Source organism: Thamnophis sirtalis, unplaced genomic scaffold (assembly GCF_051295495.1).
Source record: "Thamnophis sirtalis isolate CommonGarterSnake01/CBP01778 unplaced genomic scaffold, rThaSir2_p1.2 scaffold_11, whole genome shotgun sequence".
NCBI classification, from domain to species: Eukaryota; Metazoa; Chordata; class Lepidosauria; order Squamata; family Natricidae; genus Thamnophis; species Thamnophis sirtalis.
The window spans coordinates 15,513,683-15,534,153 of NW_028261391.1; the positions used below are offsets into that span (position 1 = coordinate 15,513,683).

General features: G+C 41.2%; 1 protein-coding gene across 1 annotated transcript in view; it reads right to left on the minus strand.

The window, feature by feature from the left end:
- The window catches only part of FNDC3B (fibronectin type III domain containing 3B), a 327,048-nt gene that overhangs the window by 68,219 nt on the left and 238,358 nt on the right, over positions 1-20,471 (minus strand). Inside the window, exons 8-11 of the mRNA XM_087725242.1 lie at positions 14,728-14,885; positions 13,820-13,879; positions 8,094-8,232; positions 5,233-5,286 (exon numbers count right to left, since the gene is read on the minus strand). Coding sequence (XP_087581368.1) covers positions 5,233-5,286; positions 8,094-8,232; positions 13,820-13,879; positions 14,728-14,885 — 411 coding nt within the window. The remainder of the gene's footprint in view (positions 1-5,232; positions 5,287-8,093; positions 8,233-13,819; positions 13,880-14,727; positions 14,886-20,471) is intronic.

Sequence of the window (20,471 nt, forward strand, 5' to 3'; positions counted from 1 at the left end):
GCTCCATCCAACACCTACTGAGAACTACTAGAAAGGAATTATCTTAACTCTCTTTCGATCACACAAACTATGTACACTTTGCTCCTCTGGAATACAATTCTCTCCCTCCATCCCAGTAGGTGAAAAAATTCCCAGGAACCAGGAACAGTGAGAAATCCCACCAATGGGAAACTGCACCTCAAGAGGAAATGCTGCAAAAATATATATCCTTTGAAATATCAGCAGATGCACTCAGCATTGCGTTGATGCAGCTTTGGCCAAATTTTGAGCTAAAGGGGCCGTTGGGTGACACATATCTTGATAGTCCAATATTGCAAAAGGCAAATGCAATGTTAGACGCCATTAGTATTACAGTGGTGAGATTCTATTCTCCAGGCACAAACTTATGCCATCTTACAGTTACCTCAATTGTTGAACATGCATGTGGGAACTGGGGTCACTGAGGGATAAAGGCTTAGACTCCAGGAAACTGGAGATGGTGTTCGTATCCCTTTACTCCATTTTTCCATTCTCTCTCGGTACTTTTGCAATTAATGCTTCCAAGAAACATTAAGAAATATTTGTGGCCAGATTTTATTTGCTTAATAGTCGTCCCGTTCCCCCCCCCCCCCCCGATTGCAACATTTTCCGCAACCACCGAAGAATAGGGTTTGAAAGGAAATGCTATTCCTCCAATAAATCCTCTTTTTGACCTCTTGCATTGGACAATTAGGACGATTGTCAAATTTAAGCGGCCAAGAACTTCTTCCAACAACAGGCTAACATTTTAGATGCAAAAGCATCGACAGAAAGATTCGGAATAACCCCTGGATGCTGCTGCTCAGATTATTCAGATTCTAAGATTATCCTTCACATATGCCCAGAAATTCGTTACCAAATTTGACATTTTCATGTTCCTGAGCTAAATTCAGATTGGAGCCATTTCAATGGTTTCACAAAGTGTCGTATTTCATACTCCAACTGCTGATTACACCAGAGGTTGGCTGACATTTCTAATTAACGTAGGCATTAATTGCTTGGAAATCTTCTCAAGCAAGCTGCAATTTTGGGCAAGAAGCAAAGGCAAATGATCCACTTGACTTACTGATTTCTTGGAATCCTAAGCTATTTCTCAACCCACCCCCCCTCCCAATTCATGTCCCACATAAACAGAAAGCTTTTACAAAGAGCTGTCCCCCTCTTTTCTACAGAGGAGAAGAAACATAATGCTAATTTACCAAAGGTCAGGCAAATCCTCTCTCCTACGTTCCTAAATTTCACAATACTTATGATTGTCTTAAGGTCAGCAGCCCAGGGACAAGCCTACTCACTCTATGAAAATATATCAATTGTGCTTTGACACTTCTGGAGAAAAACGGAGCAATTCTGCAGAGTTTATACAAACAAAAGTATCTGTTGAAGAAACAAACTACTGTACTAATTCCCTCTCACATTTAGACAAATGTTGCCTGGATATATTTCCTGGGCAAGATTTTCTATAACTAGCTGATAACCTGGTGCTGCCTGGGTATTTACTTATCTCCCCTTACTAGAGAGAGACCTCTTGTGGAGTACTGTGACTCCACAGTGCTGTACAGTAGAAGCCATTTTAAGGCACAACAGGCTGTATCTTAACTGACCCCCCCCCAGAGGGCCAGTTGTGGGATTCAATTTTTTTTACTACCAGTTCTGTGGGAGTGGCTTGGTGAGCATGGCGCAGTGTGGCATGGTGGGCATGGCGGGGGAAGGATACTGTAAAATCTCCATTCCCTCCCAATCAGCTGGGATTCAAGAGGCAGATAATAGATGGGGTCAGTCAGAGGTGGTATTTACTGGTTCTCAGAACTACTCAAAATTTCTGCTATCAGTTGTCCAAAACTGGTCAGAACCTGCTGAATACCAAGGTTTGTTAGGGGCATCTTGCCCCCAGATTATTTGTTTCCAGAGGCTAAGTAATCTGTGTGCCAAGTTTGGTTGAAATTCCTCGAGGCATTCCAGAGTTATGGTGGAACACACACAGACAGATTTTTATATACAGTATATATAGACTGTGTACACAAGATATATTTAGAAATATGGAATTAGTTGTAAATGTGACGGAAAAGATGGTGGGTTGTTAAAGAAAAAAGAAGAAACCAACCATTTAAGCACACCTATTGACTCATACTTACGACCATAATTGAGCCCAACATTTCTGTTGCTAAATGAAACATTTGTTAAGTGAATCTTATGATCTTTCTTGCCATCGTTGTTAAGTGAATCACTGCAATTGTCCAGGTAGTAACATAATTGTTAAGTGAATCTGATTTCTTGGTTCCACCACAAAAGCGCGTAGGACAAAATCGCGCTCGACAAAAGCGCGCTGTGACGTCATCACAGCGCGACGAAAAAGTTCGAAAAAATGTAAAAATAAAGCTAAAACCTTCCCCTAACCCCCCCAAACCTAACCCTAAACCTAACCCTAAACCTAACTCTTAACCTAACCCTAAACCTAACCCTAAACCTAACCGTTAAAGTAACGAAAAACCTAACGCTAACCCTTAACCTAACCCTAACGCTAACGCTAACGCTCTAAAGCTAACCCTAACCCTTAACCTAACCCTAACCCTAACCCTAAACCTAACCCTTACCTTTATGTGAATCGGCTTGCTTTAATTTAATTTTTATTAATTTTTATTTGAATTTTTCGATCTTTTTCGTCGCGCTGTGATGACGTCAAAGGCGCGATTTTGTCGATCGCGCTTTTGTCGTCCGCGCTTTTGACGGGTCACGGATTTCTTCACTGACTTTACAAGAGTCAAGAAGGCCACAAAAGGTGATCACATGACCTCAGGACACTGCAACTGTCATGAAGGTATGTCAGTCACTAGGCATCTGAATTTTGAGCCCTAAGTGTGAGAAACGGCAATAAGTCACTTTTTCAGTGCTGCTGTCACTCTGAATGGTCACTAAATGAATTGTTGTAAGTCGAGAACCATCTGTACATTTCTCTAGCTCAACTATCAGAGAAAGAGAGAAACTGAGGAAAGGGAATATGGGAGGGAAGGGATTTATAATCTGGATGCAGGATAAAATTACTGCAATTGTAATTAATAAATTAATTGTAACTAATAAGCTGAAAACTCTCCTTCTAAAACTATTCTGATATAATTGATTCTTTCTGTCATCAAAAGAATCACCGGAAATTTCTCATATCTATTTATATATAAATTGCTCTGTGTGTGTGTCTGTGTGTGTGTGTGTGTGTGTGTTTGTGTCTGTGTGTGTGTGTGTGTGTGTTTCAGCATAACTCTGGAACACTTCGAGCAATTTCAACCAAACTTGGTACACAGACGACTTACTCTCTGGAAACAATTACTGTGGGGGTAAGACACCCCAACCCCCCCTCCTTAGAGTGTGTGTTCTGTTAAGATACAGCCTTCAAATGGCTTCTACCGTACTGCCATAAATGGCTTCTACTGTACAGTGCAGTGGAGTTGCCATGGTAATGGCTTTACAGTACTCCACAAGGGGGCTCCCTCTGGTAAGGGGGGAAAATCCAACATTAGATTGGTCTGGACATTTTCAGCAAGGTTTTGATTATTTTTGAGGACAAATGTGTGGCCACGATCAATAAAACGTTACTGCAACTTGGTCTGCCTGCAGACGACCGACACGACGTACTTCACAAACATTACATACCAGAAAAGAACTACAACCTCAAACAGCTTAGTGCAAATATCGCGGACAAGAAGCTAGCAAAACAACAAGGTGGTATCGCTTTCCTTGATGCTTCTGGGGGCACAGGGAAAACATTTGCAACTAATTTAATTGTCGCCAAAATCAGGGCTTTTCCTGTCTAATACAGGATTAGGATAAATAAACATCCAGGCAACACTGGGTTATCAGCTAGTTTATCTATAAAATGTCAGTATATTCTTGTAGGTGATGGATCAAGCATTTGCTTTTTCTTGCTTGTCCTTTCCTTTTATTGTTATAACTGAGTGGAGAAAAGATATGTAAAACCATCCCTTGAAGTTACAATGGCTGCATCACTCCTGCAGCCACCTAACTGCATTTTCAACCAACTGCGCCATCCTGAAGCCAAGCGATCAGATTTTGTGACTTTTGTGAAAATTTCCAGCCCCAAATGGCAAGACATCACCATTGGATAAGTTAAATTTAGACTTACTACCATTGTCATTCACTTAACGAATGGGTGATTTGCTGAACAACCATGGTGGCTCGCTTAACAACCATCATGAAAATAGTCATAAAATTGAGTCCAGTCATGTGGTAACTTGACCTACGGCAGTAATGACTTATGATCAAAGTTCCGGGCTCAATAGAGGTTGTAAGTCAAGGACTATTTCGTATTAGGGAAATGTAAATTTTATACTTGAAATGTATTCCTTTACAAACCAGACTTTGTAGACAAACTTGTGATTTGGGGGCATTTGACTCCCACAGAAATGTGGTTATATGTCAGACTGTTTTTGAAAACCTGATTTTACAGTTGTCTGTTTTATAAAAAAGTGAAGGGAGTGAAAAAGTTTGGAATGTTTATTCAACTTGTATGCCGCCCTATTCCCGAGAGACTCAGGGCGGCTAACAAACCAAAGGGAAGGGGAATACAAACAGAACACAAGACAAGCAAGTTAAAAACAAAACAACAGACACAACAGTTTAAGTGGGGCTGGGAACTCATCAGCCCCAGGCCTGCTGGAACAGCCAGGTCTTAGTGGCTTTGTGGAAAGCCGGAAGGGTAGTGAGGGTCCAGATCTCCACGGGGAGATCGTTCCAGAGGGCCGAAAAGAAAGATTAATTCTACCCCCACACCAGTGGTGGGTTGCTGCTGGTGCAGGTGCCCATAAATAGATCTGCACATGCGCAGAACATTAAAAAATAGGGGGGGGGAACATGCCAACCACTGGTTTGGAGGCGTGGCAGGCCTGGGTCGCTGCCGGTTCTGGTGACCCAGGACAACAAAGCACTACCGGTTCGGCCAAACTGGTCCAAACCGGTAGGAACCCACCACTGTCCCACACCCATAATTGTGGATGTTAGGAGCCTTGAAAGAGACAAATTTGGGAGGACAGTATTCGTAAAAAAAAATTCAGAAATGCTCATTTATTTCTAAATAATCAATTAACAAACCAATGGAACAATTTTTCCATGTTCTCATTCCCCTGCATTTGGATAAAGCATGTAGAGACAAATTAAGATAAAGGACAAAGGTTTTTATTTTCTCCTTCTAAAATAATTGGCACTTACTTCATCCCACTCTAAAAGGTAGCTGGTGATTCTTGAACCATTGTCAATTGGGGCCTGTGTAAATAAACATAACAGAAGGTTGGAGAAGGTCATGGAATAAATGTTATTCAAACAAACAAACAAAAAGACACCAGAAAATTCCACAACAGGAAGCTTAGATCGATGGCAATGCCATGAAAAGAAAAACAGGATCATTATGAATCTCACTGATGCCTTAATTCTTTCAAAAAAGGGCATGCTTTCAGCCAGGAAGTGTAGGAATTCTTGCTCTTATTAGAATAGGATAGAATAGAATAGAATAGCAGAGTTGGAAGGGATCTTGGAGGTCTTCTAGTCCAACTCCCTGCTTAGGCAGGAGACCCTATGACATTTCAGACAAATGACTATCCAATATCTTCTTAAAGACCTCCAGTGTTAGGGCATCCACAACTTCTGGAGGCAAGCTATTCCACTGATTAATTGTTCTAACCTTCAGGAAATTTCTCCTCAGTTCTAAATTGCTTCTCTCCTTGATTACCCTTGCTTCTTGCTCTACCCTCAGGTGTTTTGGCGGTTACAACATCATTAAATGATGCAAGAGAGTAAAAGGTAAAGGTGAAGATTCCCCTTGTACATATGTGCTAGTCGTTCCTGACTCTAGGGGGCAGTGCTCATCTCTGTTTCAAAGCCGAAGAGCCAGCATTGTCCAAAGGCATCTCCATGGTCATGTGGCCAGTCATGACTAAACGTCGAAGGCACATCGAACGCTGTTACTTTCCCGCTAAAGGTGGTCCCTATTTTTCTACTTGCATTTTTACGTGCTTTCGAACTGCTAGGTTGGCAGAAGCTGGGACAAGTAACGGGAGCTCACTCTGTTACATGGCACTAGGGATTTGAACCGCCGAACTGCTGACCTTCCTGATTCACAAGCTCAGCGTCTTAGACACTGAGCCACCGCATCCCACTCATGCAAGAGAATAGTAACACATTTTAAAAGAGCTGGTGTGGTATGTTAATTAAGATGTTGGAGTTGGCCTGGGAGTATCAGGTTCAAGAGCACCTTCAGCCATGGAAGTTCATTTGAAAAAGGGACTTTAATCTACATCACCCTGAACACCTGTAGAAAAGTTGGGATATAAATTTTACACATAAAATTTGTAGGATGGAGATCTTGGTGCTTTCTGAGGTTGGTTGATTGCATGTGAATGTTTCAGAGACTAAACAACCATTTGTCTGAAATGGTATAGGATCTCTTGCCTGATCCGAGGGTTGGACTAGAAGACCTCCAAGGTCCCTTCCAACTCTGTTATTCCCTTATATTCTGTTCTGTTAGGTATCTCCAGTGCTAAAACATGGGATTTGCTTCCTGTTTACATAGAGTATCTTACAGTATTGATGGGCTGTGTGATTTTTTCCCTCCCTTTTGAAAATTTTTGTCCATATCAATCCCTTTATTAGAAGATGTACGTTGACATGGTTAATATTAGCCTAACTATGGGAAATAGCATATTGGGTATTTTTTAAATAGAAAAGGTTGTCTTTTATATATGGTAACAGTAGTAACATTCCTACTAATTTTTAAGATGAGAATCAGTGGTTAAGATCTAAGATCGCTCAGGGATAAGGCAGAAAACAGCCCTTTAAAAAAGATCCACAAAGTTGTATGAAATAATCCAGTTCCTAACTAAAAGAGGGTTAAAATTCCCTTAAATCTGAAAGCAATTTTTATAGCGTTGGAAACTAGGCATTTTCTCCAAGCTCGATTACTGACAATTTTCTTTGCCTTGAAAGGAAACCTGTAATTCGGTAGAAGAGAAACCATTTATTCCGAGTTTCCAACCTCTCTCTTGCCATCTTCCTCTGGCTATTAACATCCAGAAAAGTTAACAGAATACATTGAGGCCTTTGACAAGGGTAATTAAAGTCCTTCTTGGGTAGTATGGATTTTCATCTTGTTCTTACCGCCTCTACTTTTTGTCATCTTTTGTTTCTTAAAAAATTATTGCCTCGTTTTATTTTGGGCTCAATTGTGCTTGTAAATTGAGGATTGCCTGTATTGCAGAATCAATCAATCAATCAATCAATCAATCAATCAATCAATCAATCAATCAATCAATCAATCATTATATTTGTGTTTTTATTTGTGAATCAGCCCGGGAACTTTAACTTGAAAAGGTGTAAAAATGTAAGAAAAAATAATAATTAGCAAGTCTCAGTTTTCTTGTTAGCTAGATGGGAAAGATGCTGGCTTTCCCAGCTAAAAGAACTTTATCCTTTCAAAGTGCCTTGTTTGGATGCAATGAAAAACAGTTCATTAATATGTTTTTTAAATACACAGACACAATATATGTTCACATGCAGAGAAAAGCCAAACAGTGTTTCCTAGCTTCACACCTTCAAGGTATGGTGGAGTGATACACCTTCCAATCATCAATTTTATCTACCTGGGGGGTCAATGGTGGGTTCTGGATCCCATTGCAACTGTACTGGTTGCAATGGGGCCTGGCGTCCTCCACATGAATGCGTGCAGTGTGCGTGCGCACACACCCACAGCGCGCGCATGCGTCTTACCCTCCAGCAACACCTCCACGAGCCTCTGCGATGCTCCAGCTGCTCGGCGGAGCATTGCGCAGGCGCTGTATGCATCATGCGTGTGCGTGGAAGCGCAGAAGAGTTTAAAGACAGGTAAGAATGAAGGGCGGGTGGGTGAGCCCTCCAGAGCACCGTACCAGGTGTTCCGGCCAGGCACCGGTACGCCCCTACCAGGGCGTACCGCTTGCAACCCACCACTGCTGGGGGTTAAGGAGAAAAAAATGGAAACCTGAAGAATTTCAGAAGAGAGAAGACTGCCTACAGACAGACATTTTCCTCAGAAGATTTACCTTCCACTGTAAAGTCAATGAGTTTTTGGTCCTGTGTGAAGGCCTAGGTGGAAAAGGACATTCTGGAGCACAGCTACGGGTGATGAAACTGATGGGTTCTGAGCAAGATCCTTTCACGGAATTGTACATAGCATGTATCCTGAAAAATGGAACAAAGTTTAAGAAACTGCACTTATTATTATTATTATTATTATTATTATTATTATTATTATTATTATTATTGATTAATAATTATTGGGTGAGTTTCACGACATTACTCAATCTTATCAAAAGAGCCGCTAGGTTGGCAGAAGCTGGGACAAGCAATGGGAGCTCACTCTATTATGCGGCGCTAGGGATTCGAACTGCCAAACTGCCAACCTTTCTGATTGACAAACTCAGCGACTTCGCCACTGAGCCAGTGCGTCCCTTCTAAGAGCCCAGTATAAACATAATTATGTGAACTTTTTAAAAGGATTGCTGCATGCAAAAACACTAGATTAGGCTCCTGCTATAGGAGCAGTGTTTTAATTACTACACAATGTCTGGAGGAGTTTTAGCCGAAATAGGCAACTTCAGGGCCCTCATTCACACCTGAAGCCCTTATTGTGACTCCGAATATGAGACACTGGTGAGAATTAGAACAAATTTATTCATTTACAAATTTCTCCCATCTGGAGGTTAGTTTAATCATACATATTCTGTACATGGCCCTAATCAAAAGCCCTAAATTATCCAGGGGCCAATTTTTTAATTAGACTGAATTTCATGAGAAGGGACTAGACAGAAAAAGAATTGGATAACCAGGTCATTTTAGCTGTAAGGAAGCAGGATAGACATGTTTTCAATAAATAAAATAAAGATGTCTGGTTAGGTCAGATTAAAAAAAGACCCCAGTATTATGGAATGGATTGAAGGGAAGAAGAATTACCGTGCTTCCCCGAAAATAAGACAGGGTCTTCTTTTCTTTTGACCCCCAGAATAAGTGTTTGGCCTTATTTTTGGGGAGGTCTTATTATTTTTGAGGTGCAGGAGGTGGCAAGCGTGGTCACCTCATGGCTGCTGCTGTGTTGCAATATTTTCAGGGAGGGCTTACTTTTGGGGGGGTGGGCTTAATTTCGCACATGTGCTCAAAAGCCTGATTGGGCTGATTATTTTTGGGAAAACAGGGTATATTATGCTGATATTAGTAGTAAAAGACCATGGCACCACTGGGGGTGGGGTGGGGAGATACCAGCTCCAATGCTTAAGGGTGATTATTCAGTTTCCAAAAAAGAACCTTCCAGAGTACATAAAATTAACTGCATTCAAGTCTAGACAAATGCCTTGCCAACTCTAAATTTAGTTTTATTTTTTCAAATGGCGATGCCGCTATCCCGATCTAACCCCACGGCTGAGCTGAAAATGTCTAAGGGTCTTTCTCTCTCCTTGTGCTTTTGAATGGTTTCCCTCCTCTCCGAATCTCTCTGATGAGAACTTGAACAACGAATCAGAATTTATCAGGAGAAGCAAGAATTGTGGCATTCTTTAACTGCAATTTATGCTAGCAACAGGACTCAAAATGCCCTGCAGTTTTCACACCACCCCGTGTATGCAATGCAATATAATTTCATTTGAATGTGTAAGTGAGTCTTAAGCGTAAGCATATGAGGGTTAATATTTCCAAAAAATAGCACTGAGCATTGAAAATGTAGAAGACTGTTCTTTGTGGGACACATTCAGGTGGGATTCAGCTAGTTCAGACCAGTTCAGGAAAACCAGTAGTTCCAGTGATTAGTTGGCCCCGCCCACCCACCCCTACCCTATCCTCCTCTCCTATATTTCCATGTTTTTCAGCTCCGCTGATTCACGTGGCACAGTGGATTGCTGTGCCTCAGTTGTTTTACTTACCGGTGCTGCAATAGAAGGTAAGTTTTAGAGCTTAAAATGGGAGGTTTTTTTAACGCTACGCATATGCGCAAAACATACACTCAACGAACTGGTTGTTATACCAGTTGCAACCCACCACTGGACACATTGGAATGTTATTACCACTCAAATGGTGATATTTACATGAGCCACAGTGGCACAGTGGTTAGAGGGCAGTACTGCAAGCTACTTCTTGTGACTGACAGCTGCCTGCAATTTGGCAGTTCAAATCTCACCAGGCTCAAGGTTGACTCAGCCATCCATCCTTCCAAGGTGGGTAAAATGAGGACCCAGATTGTTGAGGGCCATAGGCTGACTCTGTAAAACGCTTAGAGAGGGCTGTAAAGCACTGTAAAGCGGTATATAAATCTAAGTGCTTTTGTTATTGCTACTTGGGTCAAAATATAGTAAAAAGATCTTTCATTTCTGGTACTGATAGCAGCTAGATTTGGGGTTTGTAAATTAAGATTTTTATGATGAGCCTCTTACATATTTAACCTTATGGAAGAATTCTATCTTAAAAATAGATGACAAGATGTTATGGGTGGAATCCAGAATAATTACTTTAAACCAATTGCTCTGTAATTGTTATTTGAAGGCTGTCTCTTAATCTCACGTATAATGTTGTTTGCCTAATTAACAACAGTAGCAATAAAATCAACTCAAGTGTCCTGTCTTGATAACTCAATTTGGACCAGACACCTTAGCTGTTTTTAAAGTCCAGATATCCTTTTATTTCCAATTGAGTTCACACCCACATCCTATTTGTATCAAATGTTAAATGTTTTAAAAGTTGAAATCATTTCACACCTATGGGAGCAAATTTTAAAGATTGTCAAAGTTTTCATCAGATTTAAGACTGAAATCGTTTCATCAAAAGATTCTATTTCAAGTTCATAGACCCAAAACAAGATATTATTTGAAATAATGGATGTCAGATTTTTTTTCTGACGCTTATGTAAAAAAATTTGAGGGGTCTGATTTTTTTCTTCTGATTTATCTTGTGATATTGTTAAATACTTGACATATAGGCGAAATGTTTATATATAACTTGCCATTTTCTTCTCAATGCTTTTGCTTTTTATTCTTTGTCTTAAGTTTTAATTTGTAATTGGTTTTTTTTTTTGGTTGTTGTTAATTGGCGGTTTTGTACTTATGATAGATGTGAGCAGCCTGCTTAGTTGCATTGGAACAAAATATAAAGATGTATTTCACAGAACAGTTTATCCCTGTAAAACAACATCCAATTATTAATGACTGCAATCTAGACCTAAAATAACATCCAGATCTTTGTGTACTTTAATGGCTTGCCTTGATATAAACTCCATTTGCATAATCTAGGGTAATAATAAAATTATTTTATCTGCTGGATAACTTCATAAAAAAACAAAAAAAAACTTCAGCAGATGGCAGCATTTGGCTAGTCTCACAAGTTAAGCAGGACTGTCCTTGGTTAGTGTTTGGATGGGACCTCACTTTCTTTTATTATACCTGACAGCCACCTTTATTATTGATATGTGAATACAAAATGAAAGAAGATATGAAACAAAATAAAAATAAAGCAGCAAATTCTCTCAGAAGCAAGAACAGGAGTTCAAATAATCTTTGTTGCGGTGCCTGGCTAACGTAAATTTCTTTTTAAAATTCAGGAATATATTCATCCTGGGTTTGGATGACTATTTGTAGTCAGAAGCGGGTTTCTGATTATAAAGAGAAATTCAGAAATTTGTTCCTTAGTCTGGCACAATACTCAGGAGTCAGGGGTGTCAAACTCGATTTCATTGAGGGTCGCATCAAGGTTGTTTTTGGCCTAGGGGTGGGCGTGGCCCTGGTGGGAATAACCAGCTCAACGTCACTCGTGTTGGGGGCGCCTGTGGGACCCTGAGCGCTCTGCCGGCGAAAATGGGCTCCCGAGCTCCGTTTTAGGCTGTGACGGCCTTGCAACCCTCTGCCAGCGAAAACAGAGCCCGAGAGCCCATTTCCGCTGGCAGAGCACTCAGGGCACACAGGCGCCCCTCCTGCCTCGCAGGAGAGCTGCCTGTGAGGCACCACAGGCCGGTCCTTCACTGTTTCCAGGATGGCCCCATGGGCCAGTTCTAAGCACCCCTGCAGGCCTTCAGTTTGACATCCCTGCTCAGAGTGGTTCATTAAAAACCAATGGAGTTAAGATGCTTACAAATTTAGGGCCTCTTAATTTAACTGAATCTAAGTCTAGATCCATCCCACAATTCTCAGCTTCTGTGATTATTCACTCTGGCATGTTTATCTATAGCAAATGTTCCATAACAGATTTTCTATTTATTTCTTTCATCCTCCTGAAATGGCTGGCATAATTAAGCCACTATTCAAATGTGAAAAGCTGAATTATTTCCTGGTCGTAGATACAAAATGTCATTCTTGTTCAGCGTCTTACAGAGCGGAACTGAACGATTTCTTCTGTTTTTAGAACACCATCTAGTAACACTGATTCTAAAGACTTTATTCTTATTTCCCAGTAATACTGACAAACTCTTCCTGTTTGTGAGGAATTACGTCCAGCGTGATTAGATGCAAAAGCATTCAGGACAGAGGGAGAAAACTCCCCTTTTTTCAAGTCAGATAGAAAATCTTTAAAAATCTTGAAAAGTTTGAATCCAGTCTTTTAAAGCAATTCCTTTGAGATTGCAGAGTTGGGGATGATGGAAACTTAAGGGTTTTACAGCAATTAGAAAAACAATGATAAATTAATATGATATAAATCTAATAAATAAATCAATGGTCATGCTTGCTTCAGCTGGCCAGAATAAGGCTAATGACTGCATGGACGCTTCAGGTTGTCAAATGTTATTGTAATGCATCTGAGAATCATATAAAACCCATTCTAAAAATTTAACTTGAGATTTAGGAATCATCAGAAATTTTAAAAATGGACAGCTGGCAAAGAGAATCACCAGTCCTTGTCCAATGTAATTTTAAAAAACACAGCATTTTCACAGCCTTAATTTTATTTACTTGTCCTGACCTAGGCTTCCCAAGAGCATGAAGCAAACAAAAAACCCTTTTATTAAGTTACTGTGAATTCTGCTCATTCACATCCAACAAAGTCTTTCAAGGGAGGATTTACAGTCACAGACCTTATCTGGCTTGGAGAGCTACAAAACTTGGCAAGGAGTCTTGGGAGAGTCATGAACCAATTAAGCAAACTAATTGTCTCCTGCAAACTCCACTCCCTTTTCGCTCCTCTTTTATTTCCTCTGGGAGGGGCCATTCATCGTCCACTTGTGGCCTTATTCCCAAGTCAACCCCTGTTCTTTAGCTGTTCCCTTTGTCCGGGAACTCTTCGCATGCGCACACTGGGAACAGGCTCCAGCTGTTCATCTGCTTCACTGATGTCTGACTCTGAAGGCATCTGATAACTGGCATACGGCCCTGGCCTCCTCTCTGCTTCTGACACAGAGCCCTCATCAGAGCCTTCCTCAGACTCCAGGACTGGCCCATGTTCCTCCCCAACCTCCTCACTCTCCGAATCTGCTGCAAGCTCTGCTGGCAGGCCACAACACGACTTTACTACCATGTTCCAAAAAGTTCCATGCTCTGTTAAGCCTTGCGAATATTGACAAGGCTAGAAAATTTTGTGAACAGCTAAAAAAACCAACCCCTTCTATGATACATTACTGAAAGCTGATAGTCAGTTTGGGATATTTGTCAGCATTTACTTGGCTGAATCCCCAAAGTGAAAAACATGCTTATTTTAAAACATTCATGCATCGTTACTGTTGTCAACATTTGCCAGAACACATCAATTTTGGAATGTCTATTATGATATCTAGAATGAAATGTATTAAGTTGCGAAGTCTCACCTGACATGATATTCTGTTGCAGGCCTAAGATCTTTCAGTTTGTATTCCAATTCTTCTCCACTGGAAAAGAGACAGAGTTGTAACAAACAAACAAAATGAAAAGTGCAGTACTGAATTATTCAGCAAATATGCCCTATATCTTAAGATCCCATCCAATATATTCCAATTATATACATGACCTCAGCAATGAGAATAAATTTTGCCCAATACCAAAAGAAAAATATAATCCCAACAATATCTGATTGGAAACATGCAACTATGGGAAAATTAACAAATATTCACAACAGAAGTTTAACCCTAATCCAAACCAAATTGGAACAAGAATCTGCATGCATAGATCACATAGCATGGTAAACATAATCATTTTGGTTCCTAGTAGACCTAAACATTTATTAATATTGTAATAAACAGGTGCACAAATGGAGGGAGTTAGAAATCTAAAAGATTTTCCACTCTTTTTTCACCTATTCATATTCTAGGTAAAGGTAAAGGTTCCCCTCGCACATATGTGCTAGTTGTTCCCAACTCTAGGAGTCGCTGCTCATCTCCGTTTCAAAGCTGAAGAGCCAGCACTGTCCGAAGATGTCTCCGTGGTCATGTGGATGTTGCATGACCAAACGCCAAAGGCGCATTGAGAACGCTGTTACCTTCCCACCAAAGGGAATCCCTATTTTTCTACTTGCATTTTTACATGCTTTCGAACTGCTAGGTTGGCAGAAGCTGGGACAAATAATGGGAGCTCACTCCATTACGCAGTGCTAGGGATTTGAACCGCCAAACTGCCGCCCTTTCATTTTGATAATGAAATGGTACTCAACTCTACAAAAAAAAATGTGGATTTGCTTCCATGCCTTGCTGCTTCAAATAGAAACCATGACACCTAACGTCGTGCACATGCAGAATTTTACCTGTAGATTGTTTTGTATTTTCCATCCCTCCCTTTGTCTGATAAGGCAACTTCGTAAGTACAAGTATAAGGCAAACCATTGCTGAGTCTATCTTCACTTGAAAGACCATTTGGAGGAGACCAAGTGAGCGAAACTGTTCTAGCTTGAATGTTTGACACCTTGAGAGGTAAAAAAAACAGGATGAGGTTAGTTTTCACGCCAAGAGGCACATTGACATTTTGGAGTGCCTATATTTGGGGAGTCAGAAAAGTTATGAACTACCAATTGAATACAATACTTGTAGCTCAGGGTTAACTGTGGGTTCCTTGGTGCTCTAGGTAAGATTGTCAATACAGTACTAGCTAAATATCTATGGAGATTCTCAGTCATCCAGGTCATGGTTGTCCCAAAGGTGTTTTTTTCAAGAGGCAACTGGACTTTCTTGGTTTTCTTTGAAGACATTTCACTTCTCATCCAAGATGCTTCTTCAGCTTTGAAGAAGCTTCTTGGATGAGAAACGAAACTTCTTCCAAACCAGAAACCCAGTCGCCTCTTGAAAAAGCACCTTTGGGACAGTACTGATGTTGTTACCTAGCTCGGTAATGAAACGTCTGCAAGAAAAACCAAGTTCAGAGAGCACCAAGGACCACAAAGTTATGAATTATCATTATACTTCCATCCATAATGAACCAAAACACATATCACGCTAAACATTTGAAATTCTATTATGATCTTGCTCAGATTCTTTACTTTTGCAAAGAAACGCTTTCAAATTCAAAACAGCTATTTCAGTTTATCAGCCAGTGGAAGAGCTTGTGTAATTTTAACACTTCTTTTTTGGAACATATGTAACATTCTAACACGGATTGCTTTGAGCACTTGGACTGGTTAAGAGGGCCGTTAAATTAAGCCAAGCATCTGTAGAAATATCGTGTAATCTCAGATTAGATCAGATGATGCAATTAAACTGCCTCAGTTATACCAAAGGACTATAACGGTAGCCAAGAAGAAAGATATTTACAGTGAACATACCATATTTGACCTCAATTAAGGATTTTATGAACTAAAAAAAAGAGGGGGGGGAATATGAGGACAAAAGGACATCTGAATTGGATTTCTGGCATGAGGACATAAACCAGTACAGCTAAGGAGAAAGGGCCTTTTCCCAATTCTTTTATTATGGACATATGGTTGCATAACTGTTTTGCATAAATTCACACAGGGATTTGGAACTTAATGTACCATAGCTAGCCAATGCTAAATTGGAATGCTTTTTCTTTCTTTTATGAGCACCAGCTAGGACACACGTAGCTATGTAGAACATATGGCCAAACAAAATCTTTTTTTTTTAAAAAAAAAATCAAAACATTTTATCCTTTCGTGAACTTTAATAATTTGGAAAAATCCAAAGAGTAAAGTGAATAATCTTCTTATCTGTACAGTAGAAATAAATATGGAAAATGGAGAGAGAAGACCAGGCTAAAAATGCTAAACAGATTGCGTTACTCCTGTTACTAAGATTTGGTTTCCTGAAGATGCAATGCAGCAGGAAAAGGTTGATTGGCCAAGCTCTTAAAAACAGTGATCCATGGGCCTTCTGGCTCAAATCCATCTCGGCTTTTAGTCAGTCTAAGCCAGGGGAGTCAAACTCAATATTACTCGTGGACATCTCAACATTACTCGTGGACATCTCAACATTACTCGTGTCGGGGGTGCCTGTGGTGGCCAGAGCGCTCTGCCAGAGAAAACGGGCTCCCGAGTGCCGTTTTCACCTGCAACAACCTCCTGCAATCCTGTGCCAGTGAAAGGCTACCCACTGCCCTTGTGAGCTCTGTTTTTGCTGGCAGAGGCACCACAGGCTGTTTCCAGGGCGGTCCTCCGGGGCAGATCTAAGCACCCCATGGGGCAGATTCGGCCCCCGGGCCTTGAGTTTGACACCTCTGGTCTAAGCCCTCCACCAGGAAGGCTTTAGAGGAAATTGCACTGATGTCTAATTCCTAATTATAGTTTTCTCTGGAAAGAGCAATTGAATATGGGTAGATGTTCATTTTACAAAATTCCCCACAGATCTTCTGATTGTCCAACACAGTGACCCAAAGTCTTATAGACAGTGGTGAAATTCATATTTTTTTACTACTGGTTCTGTGGGTGTGGCTTGGCAGGTGTGGTGTGGCTTAGTGGCAATTGCAGGGGAAGGATACTGCAAAATCTCCAATCCCACCCTACTCTGAGGTCAGCCAGACGTGGCATTTGCCAGTTCTCCGAACTACTCAAAATTTCCCGTCAGAACCTGTTGGATTTCACCCAATATAGTGTTCAATATTTAGAACACTATGTGTAACTTGATGTGTCTACTTATATGGCTAGCTAAGGAATACCCCCATTCGTTGGAACTGGGGGGGGGGAACCACTAGTATGTATGAGATATGTTTCTGATGCACACAATCTATTCTCAAAGGTCATTTGTCTATTGTAAATATTCATTGAAAACATACAAGGAAAGGGCAGTTGAAATGAGAGATCTACATTTTTGTATAAAATGATAAGCTGCTTAATTTTGTTTTATAAGCTTGCTTTTAAGTTATGAGAAAGATTTCCTGCTACACAGAATCAAATGCCAGTAGAATGTCCAAAGGAACATTTTATTTATGTGGCTGTACGTGTTATTTAGTTCTGCACATTAATTATTACTAGTTAGTACACTACCCAGCAAAACAGTCTGTTTTCAATTATGCAAGCAGATGACAGTTCGTTCGGTGTGTATGTGCCTGTCAAAGAATAAAACATCTTTCAAGTTAAAACACTACTTTAAATCTTCCACGAAACACTTCCAAAATGCCTGTCAACTCAAGGCCTGGACTACATAGTGATTGACAGGTTCCCCCCCCTGCTTTCTGCATTCAAGTCAATGAGAAAGTAAAAGAAATGTTGCATTCAATTTTGACAGTAATTTGTTTAATCGGTTTCATCCTTTTAAAAACCCCTTACGAGGTTTAAGTCATATTGCAAAACAACTTTCTCCTATTTGGCATCCACTAGAAGTGTTGATCTTCCAAATTTCCCTATTCTCAACTCCCTGGTCCTATTCCCCAAACATTTCCATACTAGCACGTTGGCAGTGCTTTCAGAGCCAAAGGGAAGTGAGGCTGACCATGAACAATTTGTTTTAAATTTCCAGGATTATACTCTAGTGATTGATTTATTTTGGTACAGCTGCCCTATTTATATACATAGTGCCAGGCATCTTGCAACAATCGAAATCAAAATAGCAAGAAATCTGCAGGGAAAAGCAAATCAAATATTACCATATTAAAAATAAAAATTGCACTAGTATTGCGATCAGCGGGCAATACGGCTACTCCTCGACTTACGACCACACTGAGCCCAAAACCCTTTGTTAAGTGAGTTCCCCCTATTTTACGACCTTTCTTACCATGGTTGTTAAGCGGATTGCTGCCATTGATAATTTAGTAACACGGTTTTGAAGCGAATCTGGCTTCCCCATTGACTTTGCTTGTTGGAAGGTTGCAAAAGAAGATCCCATGACTGTGTGACATTGCCACCGTCATATATAAGAGTCATTTGCCAAGCACCTGAATTTTGATCGCACGATCATGGGGATGCTACAAGGGACATAATTGTGAAAAATGGTCATGAGTCCCTTTTTCCAGTGCTGTTGTAACTTTGAACGGTCCTTAGATCAGTTAGTGTGGGTCGAGGACTAGCATTTACAGCATTTGATATACTGTAACTATTGAACCCTAATCCTAACTCTAACTCATACGACCAATGGATCCCAGCCTCCAAAGCTAGACAGCAAAATTATAACTTCAGGGCCTTTTAAAAAAATCAGTAGACTCAGGTTCTATCTTATCTATAGCAATAGCAGTTAGACTTATATACCGCTTCATAGGGCTTTCAGCCCTCTCTAAGCGGTTTACAGAATCAGCATATTGCCCCCACGGTCTGGGTCCTCATTTCATCCACCTCGGAAGGATGGAAGGCTGAGTCAACCTTGAGCCGGTGAGATTTGAACCGCTGAACTGCAGCTTAGCAGTCAGCTGAAGTGGCCTGCAGTACTGCACCCTAACCACTGCGCCACCTCGGCTCTTAGGAGAATGTTCCAAAGGATGGGCGCCATGACTGAAAAGACTTTGTTGCTAGGCCCTGTCAGATGCTACAGGTAGTCCTTGACTTACAACCAGTGGTGGGTTGCTGCCGGTCCTAACCGGTACGGCCGTATTGGTAGTGGCCTGGAGCAGCTGAGTGGCAGTGGCTCGTTTGGCTCACCCACCCGCCCGCGCTCTATAGCTGTATTTATTCCAAAAGGCACACTGCACATGTGCACACAGCCTGCAGAGCCTACACGCGCCCTGACCAGCAGCAGGGTGTCATAGGGATGGTGGATTGCATCAGGCACATGTGCAGCACACGTCAGGCACGTACACGGACAGACGGCGGTCAGCGTACCAGTAGTGACAGTAAGAGTAATCCACCACTGCTTTCAACCAGTGGTGGGATCCTACCAGTTTAAAAACCAGTTCGGTGATCGTGTGCTTTGCTGCGTGCTCGTGCAGAGTGTGGAGAAAATTTACTTTCTGCATTACTGCTGCGGAGGAAAACAGCGGAGGTGCAGCAATCTATTCTGCTGCGCGAATCAGTTGGGACGATATAGGTCTGTATAACTCAGGGGCGGTCAGGCGGGCCCACTTGTTCATCAGAGAGAACCGGTTCGCTCCCAGCTGATCATCGGAGCTACCGGTTCATCCGAACTAGTTACAGCCCTTCGTTGGTCTGAAGTTAGAATGACATCGAAAAAAGTATCTTACGGTTGTTTTTTTCACACTAATGATCGTTGCAACATCCCTGTGGTCACATGATCATCATTATTATTTATTGATTAGCCTATAGGCCAGGGGTGTCCAAACTTGGGAACTTTAAGACTTGTGGACTTCAACTCCTAGAATTCGCCAGCCGGCTGGCTGGTGAATTCTGGGAGTTGAAGTCCACAAGTCTTAAAGTCCCCAGGTTTGGACACTCCTGCTATAGGCCATATCAACATACAAGGTTCAAACACATATTACCCACAAAATCCTATACAAACAATTTAAAATGAGAATAGGGTAAAATACAATAATTTAATTCATAAATATATAAAATGAAATAAAATGACATAAAATTGCATTTCTGTATCACTCCTGCAATTTACCCCAATCAGGCCAGCATATGCCGATCTCAGTTTTAGTCAGAAACTGTGCGGCATTAAATGTCGTTTTCAAATTCTGGCCACATGTGAGGTATGTTATTGATCAACGTTTGGATGTTTGACAAATGACATCTGTTGATGATGGCTTTGGTCTCCACAGGATCATGTCATCACCTTCTGTGATGATCTGACAATCAACGGAAAGCCAGATTCATTTAACAACCATGCTACTAACTTGACAAGTGCAGTGATCCACTTAACAACTGTGGCAAGAAAGGTCATAAAATGGGTTGAAGCTTGCTTAACAGGTGTCTGCCCATTAGTCTTCGGATCCGTTCAAGGCGCTGGTCATTACCCATAAAGCCCTTCATGGCATCGGACCTGGGTACCTGAGAGACCGCCTCCTGCCGATCACCTCCCATAGACCGATTCGATCACACAGGTTAGATCTCCTCCGGATTCCATCTGCCAGCCAATATCGGCTGGCGACTCCCCGGGGGAGAGCCTTCTCTGTTGCAGCGCCAGCCCTCTGGAACGATCTCCCCGTGGAGATCCGGAC